Genomic DNA, 17,999 nt, shown 5'->3' on the forward strand with positions numbered 1-17,999 from the left:
GGACGGAGAGGGACCATGGACTCAGGCTGGGGAGTATCGCCTCCCGCAGTGGGAGATCGAAGCGGCGAGAGCGGAGAGGCGATGGTATGAGGAGAGAGAGCGCAACAGGCACGAGAGGCAGCCCCAAGATTTTTTTTGGGGGGGGGCACACGGGACAGTCGGCGGTGCCGAGGTCGGAACCAGAGCCAGTCGGGTTGACGTTGGAGGTGAGCGAAGGGTGGAAAGCAGAGACAGTGAAGGAGTTGATGGGGAGATTGGAGGAGAGAGAGATGAGAGACCTGCTGGTTTGGTGCATAAGGCACGGCATTTGCCCTACGGAGCGTGTCAGTGAATTGATGTCACTTGAGTCAGTTCTCCATACTCGTCCTGAGGTGCGTGCTGGCCATCTGTTGAAGACTGTGCCTGCGCCCAGAAACAGGCCTCCTGCATGTCTTCCCAGCCCTGCACGTCCTGTGCCTACGCCCAGAAACAGGCCTCCTGCATGTCTTCCCAGCCCTGCACGTCCTGTGCCTACGCCCAGAAGCCTCCTCCTAGGACCAGGCCACCAGTGGGTCTCCCCATCCTGGTCTGTCCTGTGCCTGCTCCACGGACCAGGCCTCCAGTGGGTCTCCCCATCCTGGTTAAGCCTATACCTCCTCCTCGGACCAGGCCTCCAGTGGGTCTCCCCATCCCGGTCTGTCCTGTGCCTGCTCCACGGACCAGGCCTCCAGTGGGTCTCCCCATCCTGGTTAAGCCTGTGCCTCCTCCTCGGACCAGGCCTCCAGTGGGTCTCCCCATCCTGGTCTGTCCTGTGCCTGCTCCACGGACCAGGCCTCCAGTGGGTCTCCCCATCCTGGTCCGTCCTGTGCCACCTCCCAGGACTAGGCCTCCAGTGGGTCTCGCCAGTCCAGAGCCGCCCGCCAGTCAGGAGCTGCCAGAGCCGCCCGCCAGTCAGGAGCTGCCAGAGCTGCCCGCCAGTCAGGAGCTGCCAGAGCCGCCCGCCAGTCAGGAGCTGCCAGAGCCGCCCGCCAGAAAGGAGCTGCCAGAGCCGCCCGCCAGTCAGGAGCTGCCAGAGCCGCTCGCCAGTCAGGAGCTGCCAGAGCCGCCAGCCAGTCAGGAGCTGCCAGAGCCGCCCGCCAGTCAGGAGCTGCCAGAGCCGCCCGCCAGTCAGGAGCTGCCAGAGCCGCCCGCCAGTCAGGAGCTGCCAGAGCCGCCCGCCAGTCAGGAGCTGCCAGAGCGGCCCGCCTGTCCGGAGCTGCCAGAGCGCCCGCCTGTCCGGAGCTGCCAGAGCGGCCCGCCTGTCCGGAGCTGCCAGAGCGGCCCGCCTGTCCGGAGCTGCCAGAGAGGCCCGCCTGTTCGGAGCTGCCAGAGCGGCCCGCCTGTCCGGAGCTGCCAGAGCGGCCCGCCTGTTCGGAGCTGCCAGAGAGGCCCGCCTGTTCGGAGCTGCCAGAGTGGCCCGCCGGTCCGGATCTGCCAGAGTGGCCCGCCGTGCCGGATCTGCCAGAGTGGCCCGCCGTGCCGGATCTGCCAGAGTGGCCCGCCGTGCCGGATCTGCCAGAGTGGCCCGCCTGTCCGGATCTGCCATCGCCGCCCGCCAGCCGGGCGCAGCCAGGGTCATCCGCCAGTCAGGCGCAGCAAGGATCGCCCGCCAGCCGGGCGCAGCCATCACCGCCCGCCAGCCGGGCGCAGCAAGGGACACCCGCTAGCCGGGCGCAGCCATCGCCGCCCGCCAGCCGGGCGCAGCCAGGGTCGTCCGCCAGCCGGGCGCAACAAGGGTCGCCCGCCAGCCGGGCGAAGTCAGGGTCGCCCACCAGACCTTCGGTGCGGCCAGGTGCGCCACCTAAGAGGGCGACGCCAAGGGTGGGGCAGAGGCCACGTCCCGCACCTGAGCCGCCGCCGTAGGAAGGCCCACCCAGACCCTCCAGACCCTTCAGTGTCAGGTTTTGCGGCCGGAGTCCGTACCTTGGAGGGGGGGTACTGTAACGCCCTGGCCATAGAGAGGGTTTTTTTGTTCTTTATTTTGGTTACATTGGGTGGGCATTCTATGTTATTTTTCTATGTTTTTGTATTTCTTTGTTTTGGGCCGTGTGTGGCTCCCAATCAGGCACAGCTGAAGTTCGTTGTTGTTGATTGGGAGTCACACATAAGTGCATCTTTTTCCGTTGGAGTTTTGTGGTTAATTGTTTCTGTCATTGTGTTTCACCTGACAGGACTGTTTGGCTGTCGGTTTCCTTGTTTTGTTTTTGTATAGTGTTCTTGCTTAATTAAATATGATGAACACTAACTCCGCTGCGTTTTGGTCCACTCTCTCTCATGTCAGCCCTTACAAAGTAGCAGTCCTGGGAGTGCATTCTGGCGAAGATCCGCAAAGGTAATACAATATTTCTAATACTAATTCTGAGTTTAGGTTGCCCCGAATTTGGCGGGTGTCTGAATAGCTCGCCGTGATGGCTGAGCTATGTACTCAGAATATTGAAAAATGTGCTTTCTCCGTAAAGCTATTTTAAAATCTGACACAGCGGTTGCATAAAGGAGTAGTCTATCTATAATTCTTAAAATAATTGTTATGTATTTTGTCAACATTTATGATGAGTATTTTTGTAAATTGATGTGCACATTCACCGTACGTTTTGGTGGGAATACATTTTCTGAATATTACGCGCCAATGTAAAATGCTGTTTTTGGATATAAATATGAACTTTATCGAACAAAACATACATGTATTGTGTAACATAATGTCCTAGGAGTGTCATCTGATGAAGATCGTCAAAGGTTAGTGCTTCATTTCGCTGTGTTTTGAGTTTTATTGACACATGTTCTTGCTTGGAAAATGGCTGTGTGATTATTTTTGTCTATGTACTCTCCAAACATAATCTGTTTTGCTTTAGCTGTAAAGCCTTTTTGAAATCGGACAATGTGGTTAGATTAACGAGAAGTGTATCTTTAAAATGGTGTAAAATAGTCGTATGTTTGAGAAAGTTGAATTATGACATTTTGTTGTTTTTGAATTTTCCACCCTGATATTTCACTGGCTTTGTCCCGTAGGTGGGATGCTGGCGTCCCACCTAGCCCATAGAAGTTAAGGCTTGCAAGCCTCCCCCTTTTTCCTCCAAACATAACGATGGTCATTATGGCCAAACAGTTCTGTTTCATCATACCAGAGGACATTTCTCCAAAAAGTACGATCTTTGTCCCCATGTGCAGTTGCAAACCGTAGTCTGGCTTTTTTTGGCGGTTTTGGAGCAGTGGCTTCTTCCTTGCTGAGCGGCATTTCAGGTTATGTCGATATAGGACTCGTTTTACTGTGAATATAGATACTTTTGTACCTGTTTCCTCCAGCATCTTCAGAAGGTTGTTCTGGCGTTTGGAAATTGTTTTGGCTGATTTCTTTTGATTTTCCCATGATGTCAAGCAAAGAGGCAGTTAGTTTGAAGGTAGGCCTTGAAATACATCCACAGGTACACCTCCAATTGACTCAAATGATGTCAATTAGCCTATCAGAAGCTTCTAAAGCCATGACATGTGTTTTCTAGGGATGGGGGAAAAGTGTGACACCAATCAGGCCACAGAGGACTGGAATTGCCCAGGCCTGGCCTATAGGGAGGAGGTCTGAGACCTGGCAGTGTGGTGCCAGGACAACAATGTGAGCAAGACAAAGGAGCTGATCATGGACTACAGGAAAAGGAGGGGGAACAGGCCCTCATTAAAATTGACAGGGATGTAGTGGAGCGGGTCGAGAGTTTCAAGTTCCTTGGTGTCCACGTCATCAACAAACTATCATGGTCCAAACACACCAACACATTCGTGAAGAGGGCACAACAACATATTTCCCCTCAGGGGACTGAAAAGATTTGGCATGGGTCCCCAGATCTTCAAAAAGTTCAACTGCTACACCATCCTCACAGGTTGCATCATCGCCTGGTATGGCAACTGCTCGGCTTCTGACTGTAAGGCGCTACAGAGGGTAGTGTGTACGGCCCAGTTCATCACTGGGGCCAAGCTTCCTGCCATCCAGGACCTATATACTAGGCGGTGACAGAGGAAGGTCCAAAGAATTGTCAAAGACTCCAGTCACCCAAGTCACAGACTGTTCTCTCTGCTATCGCACTGCAAGAGGTACCAGAGCGCCAAGTCTAGGTCCAAAAGGCTCCTTAACAGCTTCTACCCCCAAGCCATAACCCTGTTGAACAATTAATCAAATGGCCACCCGGACTATTTACATTGACCCCCCCATTTGTTTTTACACTGCTGCTACTCACTGTTTATTATCTATGCATATAGTCACTTTACTCCTACCTAAAGTACATGTACAAATTACCTCAACTAACCTGTACCCCCGCACATTGACTCAGTACCAGTACCCCCTGTATATAGCCTCATTATAGTTATTTTATTGTGTTACTTTAATTGTTTTACTTTAGTTTATTCAGTAAATACTGCATTGTTGGCTTGTAAGTAAGCATTTTATTGTAAGGTGAGCACCTGTTGTATTCGGCGCATGTGACAAATAACATTTGATTTGATTTGAGTAGGCTATAAATATAGCCAGTGCACGGGCGGAGAAGCACGGGGAAGTTATCTTTCCAAAGAAATTTACTTCATAAATATGATTAGGCTATAGTGTACTATATTGCCTTGAAATAAATATTGATCATTCATATTTGTCAGTCTGAAAATTGTCCCACTCCTAAAAGGTAGGGTATAAAACGTAGCTAATTGTAAAGTGCAAGTCTCCAACTCTGCTCTCTTCAAACTATGTCTAGCCTATTGGCTGATATAGCCCAGTAATACCGATAGCCTAATTTAATGGACTATGTGAGAATCTCTGTTAATTTAATATATTTCTTAGGTTATTTTTCCACATTTTGATATTCCCTATAGGGCCTAAAATCGCTGCGACCATGGCTACCAAGTGAGCTGCGTCACATACGCCTAAAATAACATTGCAGGACTGCAGTTGGGTTCGGGACCCAACTCTATGCTCTGAATAGGAATGCCTACTCTAGTGTTTCTAACTCTATGCTCTGAATAGGAATGCCTGCTCTAGTGTTTCTAACTCTATGCTCTGAATAGGAATGCCTACTCTTGTGTTTCTAACTCTATGCTCTGAATAGGAATGCCTACTCTTGTGTTTCTAACTCTATGCTCTGAATAGGAATGCCTGCTCTAGTGTTTCTAACTCTATGCTCTGAATAGGAATGCCTACTCTTGTGTTTCTAACTCTATGCTCTGACCTCCGCGCCAGCAGAGCGTTCATCTCCTCCATCAGTCCTCCGCTGCCGCCACTTGTCCGGTTGGCTTCGTTTTTGGTCCCCGATCCTGAAGAGTTAGAGTCCTCAGGCTGGAGAGAGAAGAGAGAGACACACACAGTATCTTAGGCGAGGATAGGACAGAGAGTGTTATGTAACCTAGTTGTAAGGGGGAAAGGAAAGGGAAAGGGGGATACCTAGTCAGTTGTACAACTGAATGCATTCAACTGAAATGTGTCTTCCACATTTAACCCAACCCCTCTGGAGCACCAGTTAATGGTCTAAAAGGGCTTCCTTAACCTATTTCATCTCCACTGATAGGAAAGAGCTGGGCTTGGTGAACATTGTGCTTTCACCTATCCTATGTTGAGATCAGTGCAGATGAAGGAAAGAAGACGAGGAGATAAGGAGCCTTTAGACCAGTGGTCACCAACCTTTTCTGAGTCAAGATCACTGTCACAGTCAAAAAGCAAGCTGAGATTTACCGCTCACGACTTAACATTAACCTAATAAAAATACAGTTCTGTAGGATTGAGGCTTCTGCAGTAGGCCAAATATATTATCACAGCATATTGGCTATTTACAGTGCTGTGAAAAAGTATTTGCCCCCTTCCTGATTTCTTATTTTCTTGCACATTTGTCACACTTAAATGTTTCAGATCATCAAACAAATTTTAATATTACACAAAGATAACCCAAGTAAACACAAAATGCAGTTTTTAAGTGATGATTTTATTTATTAAGGGAAAAAAGCTATCTGAACCTTCATGGCCCTATGTGAAAAAGTAATATCCCCCTAAACCTAATAACTGGTTGTGCCACCCTTAGCAGCAACATCTGCAATCAAGCATTTGCGATAACTATATAGAATATTGTTCTTCTCAGACCATATTATATTTCCAAACTCTAGCTTTGATAACAAAATAGATCAGTTGGTGTAGCACATGTGAGGCACAGCTGAGTATAAATTGAATTCATTAGCAAATAATTAGCTTTTTTATTTTACTGGACTGATGATGTCTGCATCTGATGGTCATGGTGCTTACAAGACAACTGGGAACTCGAGAGAAAAAAAAAAAAAAAAAAATCATGACGCCATCTGGATGATCGTTCAAAACGATTTTTCCCAATCGGATCTCTTTATTTTTTTCCTGAGTCCCCAGTTTTCTTGAATGAACTGAAGTCGGAGATGTCCTATTTACGAGTTCCCAGTTGTTTTGAACACGTCATTAGTCTCAGTCTCTGGTCAGTCTCTGAGAGGGGACACTGTGTTCCACCTCATGACGAAACTCGAGTCGCACCGCATCCGCATCATGTTGTTCCTATGACCAGAGAAAGTGAAATATTCCTCCATATTAAAATAGACACGACGAAGTTGCTAATAATAATAACAACGCAGGGCTATCGATACACTTGGCTAATAATTCATTGCAGCTACAGCGGGAGTGGTAGTATCAGGGGCGCAACTTTCACTGGGAATGAGGGGGACATGACCCCCCCACCACACACACATTCTGAAATAGCATTTTTGCACCCCCCCCCCAGGGGTTTCAGTGTGCTTTAGGACCATGCGGACGCCTCAGAGAAGTTGGGTAGGCTGTTTGGCGGTATCAGATGGCTGGATATAGGACCCTGCGGACACCACAGAGCATAAGAACATGGGATCCCTAATCTTCAAAAAGTTCTACAGCTGCACCATCGAGAGCATCCTGACCGGTTGCATCAACGCCTAGTATGGCAACTGCTTGGCATCTGACCGTAAGGTGCTACAGAGGGTAGTGCTTATGGCCCAGTACATCACTGGGGCCAACCTTCCTGCCATCCAGGACCTATATACTAGGCAGTGTCAGTGGAAGTCCCAAAACATTGTCAAAGACTCCAGTCACCCAAGTCATAGACTGTTCTCTCTGCTACCGCACGTCAAGCGGTACCGGAGTGCCAAATCTAGAACCAAAAGGCTCCTTAACAGCTTCTACCCGGTTGCATCACCACCTGGTATGGCAACTGCTCAGCATCTGACCATAAGTTGCTACAGAGGCTAGTGCTTATGGCCCAGTACATCACTGGGGCCAAGCTTCCTGACATCCAGGACCTATATACTAGGCGGTGTCAGAGGAAGTCCCAAAAAATTCTCCAGTCACCCAAGTCATAGACTGTTCTCTCTGCTATTGCACGGCAGAGAGCCGTGCGGCGCGCCAAGTCTAGGACAAAAGGGCTCCTTAACAGCTTCTACCTCCAAGCCATAATACTGCTGAACGATTAATCAAATGGCCACCTAGACTATTTACATTGACCCCCCCCCCATTTGTTTTTACACAGCTGCTACTCACTGTTTATTATCTATGCATAGTCACTTTACAAATTACCTCGACTAACCTGTACCCCCGCACATTGACTCGGTACCGGTACCCCCTGTATATAGCCTCATTATTGTTATGGAATTTTCTTGTGTTACTTTTTGATTTTTTTCACTAGTTTATTTAGTAAATATTTTCTTAACTCTATTTCTTGAACTGCATTGTTGGTTAAGGGCTTGTGAGTAAACATTTCACGGTAAAGTATACACCTGTTGTATTCGGCGCATGTGACAAATACAATTTCATTTGATTTGATTTGACAGCCCGCTTTGAGTTTGCCAAAGGAACCTAAAGGACTCTCAGACCATGAGAAACCAAGATTGAACTCTTTGGCCAATGTCAAGCATCACGTCTGGAGGAAACCTGGCATCGCTCATCCCCTGGCCAATACCATCCCTACAGTGAAGCATGGTGGTTGCAGCATCATGCTGTGGGAATTTTTTCAGCAGCAGGGACTGGGAGACTTGAACTTGAACCCAATCGAACATCTCTGGAAAGACCTGAAAATAGCTGTGCAGCGACCCTCCCCATCAAACCTGACAGAGCTTGAGAAGATCTGCAGAGGAGAATGGGAGAAACTTCCCAAAAACAGGTGTGCCAGGCTTGTAGTGTCATACCCAAGAAGACCGTAATCGCTGCCAAAGGTGCTTCAACAAAGTACTGAGTAAAGGGTCTGAATACTTATGTAAATGTGATATTTCCGTTTATTATTTTTAATACATTTGCTAAAAATTCTAAAAACCTTTGTCATTATTGGGTATTGTGCGTAAATTGAAGAGGGAAAAAAACGATGTAATCATTTTTAGAATAAGGCTGTATCGTAACAAAATGTGGAAAAGGTCAAGGGGTCTAAATACTTTCTCAATGCACTGTACCATTAGAGCTAGCTAAAAGTTGGTTAACGTTAGCTGGCTTACTGACTTTAGCTATCATTTTTGCCTCAATCACACTAGACCTGAATCAAACAATGAAACCAGTGGCCAAACTATTGAGGACCGATATTCTGACGTCTTTTGACAGCACAATGTGAATCAGTATAGCAATGTAACATTTTTGATCTGTCAGTTTCCCTAGCTAATTCCCTACTTTGCTCACACTGACACAATATAAACAGCTCTACAGGCTTCACTGTCCTGGTGCACAGTCAGTACACAACACTATGCTCATCATGTCTTAGCAGAATCAGATGGTGACAGGTGTTCCAGCAGGGTCAGACAGCCAGGGAAGACCAGTCTACGGAGCTCAGGTGAATTTTTTATTATATTAAACAACCAGTGAATGGATACAAAGTTCCATCTTGAGTTGATGGTCATTTCTATTATTGAATCATTATATTATCCAAGAATAGAATCAATGTATAAATGTACACCAAGGTCATTCTTTGTCATGCTTTATAGCAGATTGTGACAGGGGTCTCAGCAGGGTCAGGCAGCCAGGGAAGACCAGTCTGTGAAAGCTCTGAGGTGAACTTTTGCAGATACATCGATGTATTCTCTCTAAGCAGCAAACACTGGACAAGCCAGAGGCTTCAAAGATTGAAACTATTTTAAGACAGTCATTCAAACCTCTAAAGTTGATTTCCAATCCAAACTGTTGATACAGGCTTTTCCCAATGACACAAAACATGCCAAACAAAAATATGAGGAAGACCTGGGAGACACTATTGATATGTTAAAATGCCCTGTCATCTCAGACATAAATTACTGCAGTTTAAGAGCATCCATAGAACGTACAATATGCCAGTAAAACTGAATATCATACACTGTAATTACTCTACTAGATGTGTAAAACACAAAGGGGGACATATTTGCATATTATGTTATTCTCTTGTGGAGGCTGGATGAATTCTGGCAAAGTGTATGTTCTTTTATCTCAGCATGTCTACAGGTTCTCCCTTCTCCCTGTTTTTGTTTGCTTGGAAACATTGATACTGGAGACTTATCAGAAGAAACGGTGTAACCTAGCATTTATAGCAGCTAAGAAATACATTGCATTAACTGGAAGGTTGGTTATCCTCCCACAATGTCACAATGATGGCAGAAATGTCAAGTTATGTATCACTAGATTTGATTTATTAAATAATTAAGTGTATACTGTGCAACTTTCATAAGGTCTGGATGCCTTATATGGAATGCTGTACGACAAAAGGAGTCTGTAATGAAAACACGTCAGGGGAGATACCTATTTAGGCAATCCCTAGCTGCTGGGCTGCACAGTCCTGGCACTGGGGGTCTGCCGTACTGTTCTCACTCTGGCCTTGGCCTAACACACCTGAAACCAATATTAAAAAAGCTCCACAGTACTATTAGGCCTATGATATGAATTACAGTGTCCTCTGTCATTATTGGGACCATGAAGCATTCTTTCTTCATTTGGCTCTAATATTCCAAACGTTTGGATTTTAAATCAAACAATGACTATGAAGTTAAAGAGTAGACTGTGAACATTAATTTGAGGGTATTTTCATCCATATCAGGTGAACTGTTTCGAAATTTTGGTCGCAGTCAGCGTTCCAATTCATCCCAAAAGTGTTCGATGGGGTTGAGGTCAGGGCTCTGTGCAAACCAGTCAAGTTCTTCCACACCGATCTCAACAAATAATTTCTGTATGGACCTCGCTTTGTGCACGGGGGCATTGTCATGCTGAAAAGGGCCTTCCCCAAACTGTTGCCACAAAGTAGGAAGCACGGAATGTCATTGTATGCTGAAGCGTTAAGATTCCCTTCACTGGAACTAAGGGGCCTAGCCTGAACCATGAAAAACAGCCCCAGACCATTATTCCTCCTCTACCAAACTTTACAGTTGGTACTATGCATTCGGGCAGGTAGCGTTCTCCTGGCATCCAGCAAACCCAGATTCGTCCGTTGGACTGCCAGATGGTGAAGCATGATTCATCAATCCAGAGAACGCGTTTCCACTGCTCCAGAGTCCAATGACGGCAAGCTTTACACCACTCCAGCCGACGCTTGGCAATGCGCATGGTGATCTTAGGCTTGTGTGCGGCTGCTCGGCCATGGAAACCCACTCATGAAGCTCACAACAAACCGTTATTGTGCTGACCTTGCTTCCAGAGGCAGTTTGGAACTCAGTCGGTAGTGAGTGTTGCAACCGAGGACAAACTATTTTTATGTGCAACGTGCTTCAGCACCTGGCGGTACCATTCTGTGAGCTTGTGTGGCCTACCACTTCACGGGTGAGGTTGTTGCTCCTAGACGTTTCCATTTCAGAATAACAGCACTTGCAGTTGATTAGGGCAGCTCTAGCAGGACAGAAATTTGACGAACTGACTTGTTGGAAAGGTGACATCCTATGACGGTGCTGCGTTGAAAGTCACTGAGCTCTTCAGTACGGGCCATTCTACTGCCAATGTTTGTCTATGGGGATTGCATGGCTTTGTGCTCGATTTTATACACCTGTCTGCAATGGTGTGGCTGAAATAGCCAAATCCATTAACTTGAAGGAGTGTCCACATACCTTTGGCCACATAGTGTACATTATGATTCCGGATAATCCTGAATGAATCGTGAATAATGATAACAATGATTACATTACAATAACGGGGAGGTTAGCATTTTTGGGGGGGTATGATATTTGTTCGTCTATACCTTTCTCACTCATCATTATTCACGATTCATTCAGGATTAGCCATAATCATGGTAGCATCCACATTAATGTAGAAGTGTTTAGAAACATTCTGTTCTTTATTTACAATAAAAGTAACCTCAAAATGACCCCAAATGGGTCATATTAGACTGTGTAGAAATGCCCCAAAGAAATCTGAGGGAGGACCCCAAAACCCCCTGCCAGGTTATGTCCCCCCGAATTCTAAAACCAAAGTTGCGCTCCTGGGTAGTATGGAGAAGTGTGTTTTATGTTTTGTAATAGTGTTGAATCAAAACAGTGTTGACAGTAGAGGTCGACCGATTATGATTTTTCAACGCCGATACCAATACCGATTATTGGAGGCCCCAAAAACCCCGCTACCGATTACTCGGACGATTTTTCCCTTTATTTGTAATAATGACAATTACAACAATACTGAATGAACACTTATTTTAACTTAATATAATACATAAATACTATCAATTTAGCCTCAAATAAATAATGAAACATGTTCAATTTGGTTTAAATAATGCAAAAACAAAGTGTTGGAGAAGAAAGTAAAAGTGCAATATGTGCCATGTAAGAAAGCTAACGTTTAAGTGCCTTGCTCAGAACATGGGAACATATGAAAGCTGGTGGTTCCTTTTAACATGAGTCTTCAATATTCCCAGGTAAGAAGTTTTAGATTGTAGTTTTTATAGGAATTATAGGACTATTTCTCTCTATACGATTTGTATTTCATATACCTTTGACTATTGAATGTTCTTATAGGCACTTTAGTATTGCCAGTGTAACAGTATAGCTTCCGTCCCTCTCCTCGCTCCTACCTGGGCTCGAACCAGGAACACATCGACAACAGCCACCCTCGAAGCAGCGTTACCCATGCAGAGCAAGGGGAACAACTACTCCAAGTCTCAGAGCGAGTGACGTTTGAAACGCTATTAGCGCGCACCCAGCTAACTGCACCCGGATTTCTTTTAGCTAAATATGCAGGTTTAAAAATATATACTTCCGTGTTTTGATTTTAAGAAAGGCATTGATGTTTATGGTTAGGTACAGTCGTGCAACGATTGTGCTTTTTTCGCAAATGCGCTTTTGTTAAATAATCCCCCGTTTGGCGAAGTTGGCTGTCTTTGTTAGGAAGAAATAGTCTTCACACAGTTCGCAACGAGCCAGGCGGCCCAAACTGCTGCATATACCCTGACTCTGTTGCAGAGGTGACACATTTTCCCTAGTTAAAATAAATTCATGTTAGCAGGCAATATTAACTAAATATGCAGGTTTAAAAATATATACTTGTGTATTGATTTTAATAAAGACATTGATGTTTATGGTTTAGGTACACGTTGGAGCAACGACAGTCCTTTTTCGCGAATGGGCACTGCATTGATTATATGCAACGCAGGACAGGCTAGATAAACTAATAATATCATCAACCATGTGTAGTTAACTAGTGATTATGATTGATTGATTGATTGTTTTTTATAAGATAAGTTTAATGCTAGCTAGCAACTAACCTTGGCTTCTTACTGCATTCGCGTAACAGGCAGGCTCCTCGTGGAGTGCAATGTAAAGCAGGTGGTTAGAGTGTTGGACTAGTTAACCGTAAGGTTGCAAGATTGAATCCCCAAGCTGACAAGGTAAAAATCTGTCGTTCTGCCCCTGAACAAGGCAGTTAACCCACCGTTCCTAGGCCATCATTTAAAATAAGAGTGTTCTTAACTGACTTGCCTAGTTAAAATAAAAAAATAATATATATATATATATATATATATATATAAAAAAATAATAATCGGCAAATCGGTGGCAAAAAAAACCGATTACCGATTGTTATGAAAACTTGAAATCGGCCCTAATTAATCGGCCATTCCGATTAATCGGTCGACCTCTAGTTGACAGTGCTGAATAAAAACATGAAGTCACTCATAAAAACAGCAGCTCTTTGCTGTATTCTTTGACAGTTTCTCTCTGGTCATGGTTTTAAAAAGTTCTCGAATCTCATGTAAACTAGTATCAAACTTTGCTGGAAGCTGTAGGCACGGGTGATTTGAGCTACCTGATTGGCCAGCGCAGTAGGCACACTCAATTTAGCCACAGATCTCCCGGTCGGCCGGACAGGCGTAGTTTGTCTTTCCAGACAAATGAAAAGGTTACCCTGTGCGCAGTCCATCTACCACCAACAGCGTAACAGAATTTAAAAAAAGAGTGCAAGTCTTTATCGCAGCCTTTATCGCAGGCTTTTCTACAGAAATTTTTGGTGATTGACTAGGAATGCCTTGAAGATGGACCGGTTGGTGACCACTGTTTTAGACTATTGCGATACACACGCAGTTTGTTTTCCTTTGCCATATTGTCACTACTATAAAGCTCATTACGTCTTTACAAACCCACATAGGACACTCTTACATTCCAATGTCTATGGTGGTCTCAATAGATTGTCTGTGTCTATAATGTAGATCACAGCATAGTTATGTTATATGTTATGTTAAATTGTGATTGGTTTGATTGGCATCTTACTCTATTGACACGGCGCAGTTTGGCTCCAGCGATCATGGCGGCGAGTCCCGTCGGGGCGGGAGCCTCTTCACCCTGTCCACCTCCAACCATGGGCAGTGGTGGAGGCAGGGGCGGCGGGGGAGCACCTGCCGAGGGGGGAGGTGGGCCAGGAGGGGGAGGAGGCATAGGGGCACCCAGGGAGGGGGGGCCTCCACCTAAAGAGGGGGGGCCACAACCCATGGACATGGGGGGAGGCATAGGAGCTGGGGGGGCTACAGAAAGCACACCAGGATGGCCTTGGAAAGGAGAACCTGGTGAAATTCAGAGAGGGAGAGTGAAAGAGGTCAGAAGACTTTCTTTATAGTGTCACATGACATTTAACATGAACCACTGGTAACACATTGATGTGGGGTAAGTCTTAGGTGGAAGTGCAGCAGTGTCTGATTTGAAAGTGAATATGCGTTTAAATCAGGCACTAGAGACACTTGATAATGCCAAAATGTAAAGACGATCTTACATTTTTTTTAAAATGTACTTAAAAAATGTAAAGGTTACAAAAAAATAATGTAATTGTTCAGTGAGTTGAGTTCAGTGTTTCCTCACCTGGGTTCGAGGATCGTCGTTCCCTCTCCATGTGTGCCTGCTTCTGCTGCTGCTCCATAACCTGTCTGGAGAGACAAGACACACAGTCAGCCAGTCAGCCCACCTCCATTATATGACTGTCATAGCACAGAGTCAGACAGGCACACAGAAAGCCAAAGAGACTTATTGCCCAATAAAGCAGGGACATTTGACACACAGTCAGTGAGTCACATAGACAACAGTATTTCAATTGTATAAGTATATACCACAGTCCCCCAGCCCTACAACCCTCCAGCCCTCCAGTCCAGCAGCCCCCCAGCACTACAACTCTCCAGCCCTCCAGTCCAGCAGCCCCCTTGCCCTACAACTCTCCAGCCCTACAACTCCCCAGCTCTACAACTCTCCAGCCCTCCAGTCCTCCAGCCCCCCTGCCATACAACTCCCCAGCCCTACAACTCTCCAGCTCTCCAGCACTCCAGTCCTCCTGCCATACAACTCTCCAGCTCTCCAGCACTCCAGTCCTCCAGCCCCCCTGCCATACAACTCTCCAGCCATACAACTCTCCAGACCTACAACTCTCCAGTCCTCCAGCCCCCCAGCCATACAACTCTCCAGCCCTCCAGTCCTCCAGCCCCCCTGCCATACAACTCTCCAGCCCTACAACTCTCCAGCCCTACAACTCTCCAGCCCTCCAGTCCTCCAGCCCCCCTGCCATACAACTCTCCAGCCCTACAACTCTCCAGCCCTACAACTCTCCAGCCCTCCAGCCCTCCAGTCCTCCTGCCATACAACTCTCCAGCCATACAACTCTCCAGCCCTACAACTCTCCAGCCCTACAACTCTCCAGCCATACAACTCTCCAGCCCTACAACTCTCCAGCCCTACAAATCTCCAGCCCTACAAATCTCCAGCCCTCCAGCTCCCCAGCCCTACAACTCTCCAGCCCTACAACTCTCCAGCCCTACAACTCTCCAGTCCTCCAGCCCCCCTGCCATACAACTCTCCAGCCCTACAACTCTCTAGCCCTACAGCTCTCCAGCCCTCCAATCCTCCTGCCATACAACTCTCCAGCCCTCCAATCCTCCTGCCATACAACTCTCCAGTTCTATAAGTAGCCTGAATGTATGTCTGCTTATACATGGACAAGTAGTGCTTCATGTTAACTTCCATGACGAGGGAGATACTCTCCCTACTGTTCACGATGCTACAGGCTTTATGAGCTTCTCTCCCCACACTCTCTCCTTCTTTCTCTTCCTTCTTTCTCTTCCCCTCTGATGTGAGAGGAATACGTCAGAGCTCTGGGGGGGGACAACTTTTTTTCACTTTGGTCTTTCTTTAATGAAACTTTCTCATTTCATTTAAAAACTCACCCCCCCTTAAAAATAAAACACCAAAATATATCCTGTACTGCATACATGTACCATACTCACCTTTCCATCTACCATATGATACAAACCAACATCACAATACCCAAAACAATACCCACTTCTATAACCGTATATCCAAAACATCTTCCCCAGCTATACAGACAGCCCCCCAACACACCATCTCTCCTGAAACACCTTCCCCAGCTATACAGACAGCCCCCCCAACACACCATCTCTCCTGAAACATCTTCCCCAGCTATACAGACAGCCCCCCCAACACACCATCTCTCCTGAAACATCTTCCCCAGCTATACAGACAGCCCCCCAACACACCATATCTCCTGAAACATCTTCCCCAGCTATACAGACAGCCCCCCCAACACACCATATCTCCTGAAACATCTTCCCCAGCTATACAGACAGCCCCCCCAACACACCATATCTCCTGAAACATCTCCCCCAGCTATACAGACAGCCCCCCCAACACACCATCTCTCCTGAAACATCTTCCCCAGCTATACAGACAGGCCCCCAACACACCATATCTCCTGAAACATCTTCCCCAGCTATACAGACAGCCCCCCCAACACACCATATCTCCTGAAACATCTTCCCCAGCTATACAGACAGCCCCCCCAACACACCATCTCTCCTGAAACATCTTCCCCAGCTATACAGACAGCCCCCCAACACACCATCTCTCCTGAAACATCTTCCCCAGCTATACAGACAGCCCCCCAACACACCATATCTCCTGAAACATCTTCCCCAGCTATACAGACAGCCCCCAACACACCATATCTCCTGAAACATCTTCCCCAGCTATACAGACAGCCCCCCAACACACCATCTCTCCTGAAACATCTTCCCCAGCTATACAGACAGCCCCCCAACACACCATCTCTCCTGAAACATCTTCCCCAGCTATACAGACAGCCCCCAACACACCATCTCTCCTGAAACATCTCCCCCAGCTATACAGACAGCCCCCCAACACACCATCTCTCCTGAAACATCTCCCCCAGCTATACAGACAGCCCCCTCAACACACCATCTCTCCTGAAACATCTTCCCCAGCTATACAGACAGCCCCCCAACACACCATCTCTCCTGAAACATCTCCCCCAGCTATACAGACAGCCCCCTCAACACACCATCTCTCCTGAAACATCTTCCCCAGCTATACAGACAGCCCCCCCAACAAACCATATCTCCTGAAACATCTTCCCCAGCTATACAGACAGCCCCCCAACACACCATCTCTCCTGAAACATCTTCCTCAGCTATACAGACAGCCCCCCAACACACCATATCTCCTGAAACATCTTCCCCAGCTATACAGACAGCCCCAACACACCATATCTCCTGAAACATCTTCCCCAGCTATACAGACAGCCCCCCCCAACACACCATCTCTCCAAAAAAACATCTTCCCCAGCTATACAGACAGCCCCCCAACACACCATCTCTCCTGAAACATCTTCCCCAGCTATACAGACAGCCCCCCAACACACCATATCTCCTGAAACATCTTCCCCAGCTATACAGACAGCCCCCAACACACCATATCTCCTGAAACATCTTCCCCAGCTATACAGACAGCCCCCCCCAACACACCATCTCTCCTGAAACATCTTCCCCAGCTATACAGACAGCCCCCCAACACACCATCTCTCCTGAAACATCTTCCCCAGCTATACAGACAGCCCCCCAACACACCATCTCTCCTGAAACATCTCCCCCAGCTATACAGACAGCCCCGCCAACACACCATCTCTCCTGAAACATCTCCCCCAGCTATACAGACAGCCCCCTCAACACACCATCTCTCCTGAAACATCTTCCCCAGCTATACAGACAGCCCCCCAACACACCATCTCTCCTGAAACATCTCCCCCAGCTATACAGACAGCCCCCTCAACACACCATCTCTCCTGAAACATCTTCCCCAGCTATACAGACAACCCCCCAACACACCATATCTCCTGAAACATCTTCCCCAGCTATACAGACAGCCCCCCCAACACACCATCTCTCCTGAAACATCTTCCCCAGCTATACAGACAGCCCCCCCAACACACCATATCTCCTGAAACATCTTCCCCAGCTATACAGACAGCCCCCCCAACACACCATTTCCCCTGAAACATCTTCCCCAGCTATACAGACAGCCCCCCCAACACACCATCTCTCCTGAAACATCTTCCCCAGCTATACAGACAGCCCCCCCAACACACCATCTCTCCTGAAACATCTTCCCCAGCTATACAGACAGCCCCACAACACACCATCTCTCCTGAAACATCTTCCCCAGCTATACAGACAGCCCCCCCAACACACCATCTCTCCTGAAACATCTTCCCCAGC

At 47.1% G+C, this 17,999-nt stretch overlaps 1 protein-coding gene across 4 annotated transcripts in view; it reads right to left on the reverse strand.

The window, feature by feature from the left end:
* The window catches only part of LOC115171829 (ena/VASP-like protein), a 134,037-nt gene that overhangs the window by 8,377 nt on the left and 107,661 nt on the right, over positions 1–17,999 (reverse strand). For all 4 annotated transcript variants that reach the window (XM_029729195.1, XM_029729105.1, XM_029729034.1 and 1 more), the window contains exons 5-7: positions 14,287–14,351; positions 13,705–13,994; positions 5,214–5,320 (exon numbers count right to left, since the gene is read on the reverse strand). In XM_029729195.1, the coding sequence (XP_029585055.1) occupies positions 5,214–5,320; positions 13,705–13,994; positions 14,287–14,351 (462 nt within the window). The remainder of the gene's footprint in view (positions 1–5,213; positions 5,321–13,704; positions 13,995–14,286; positions 14,352–17,999) is intronic.

The sequence above is a fragment of the Salmo trutta genome, chromosome 1, assembly GCF_901001165.1.
Source record: "Salmo trutta chromosome 1, fSalTru1.1, whole genome shotgun sequence".
NCBI lineage: Eukaryota > Metazoa > Chordata > Actinopteri > Salmoniformes > Salmonidae > Salmo > Salmo trutta.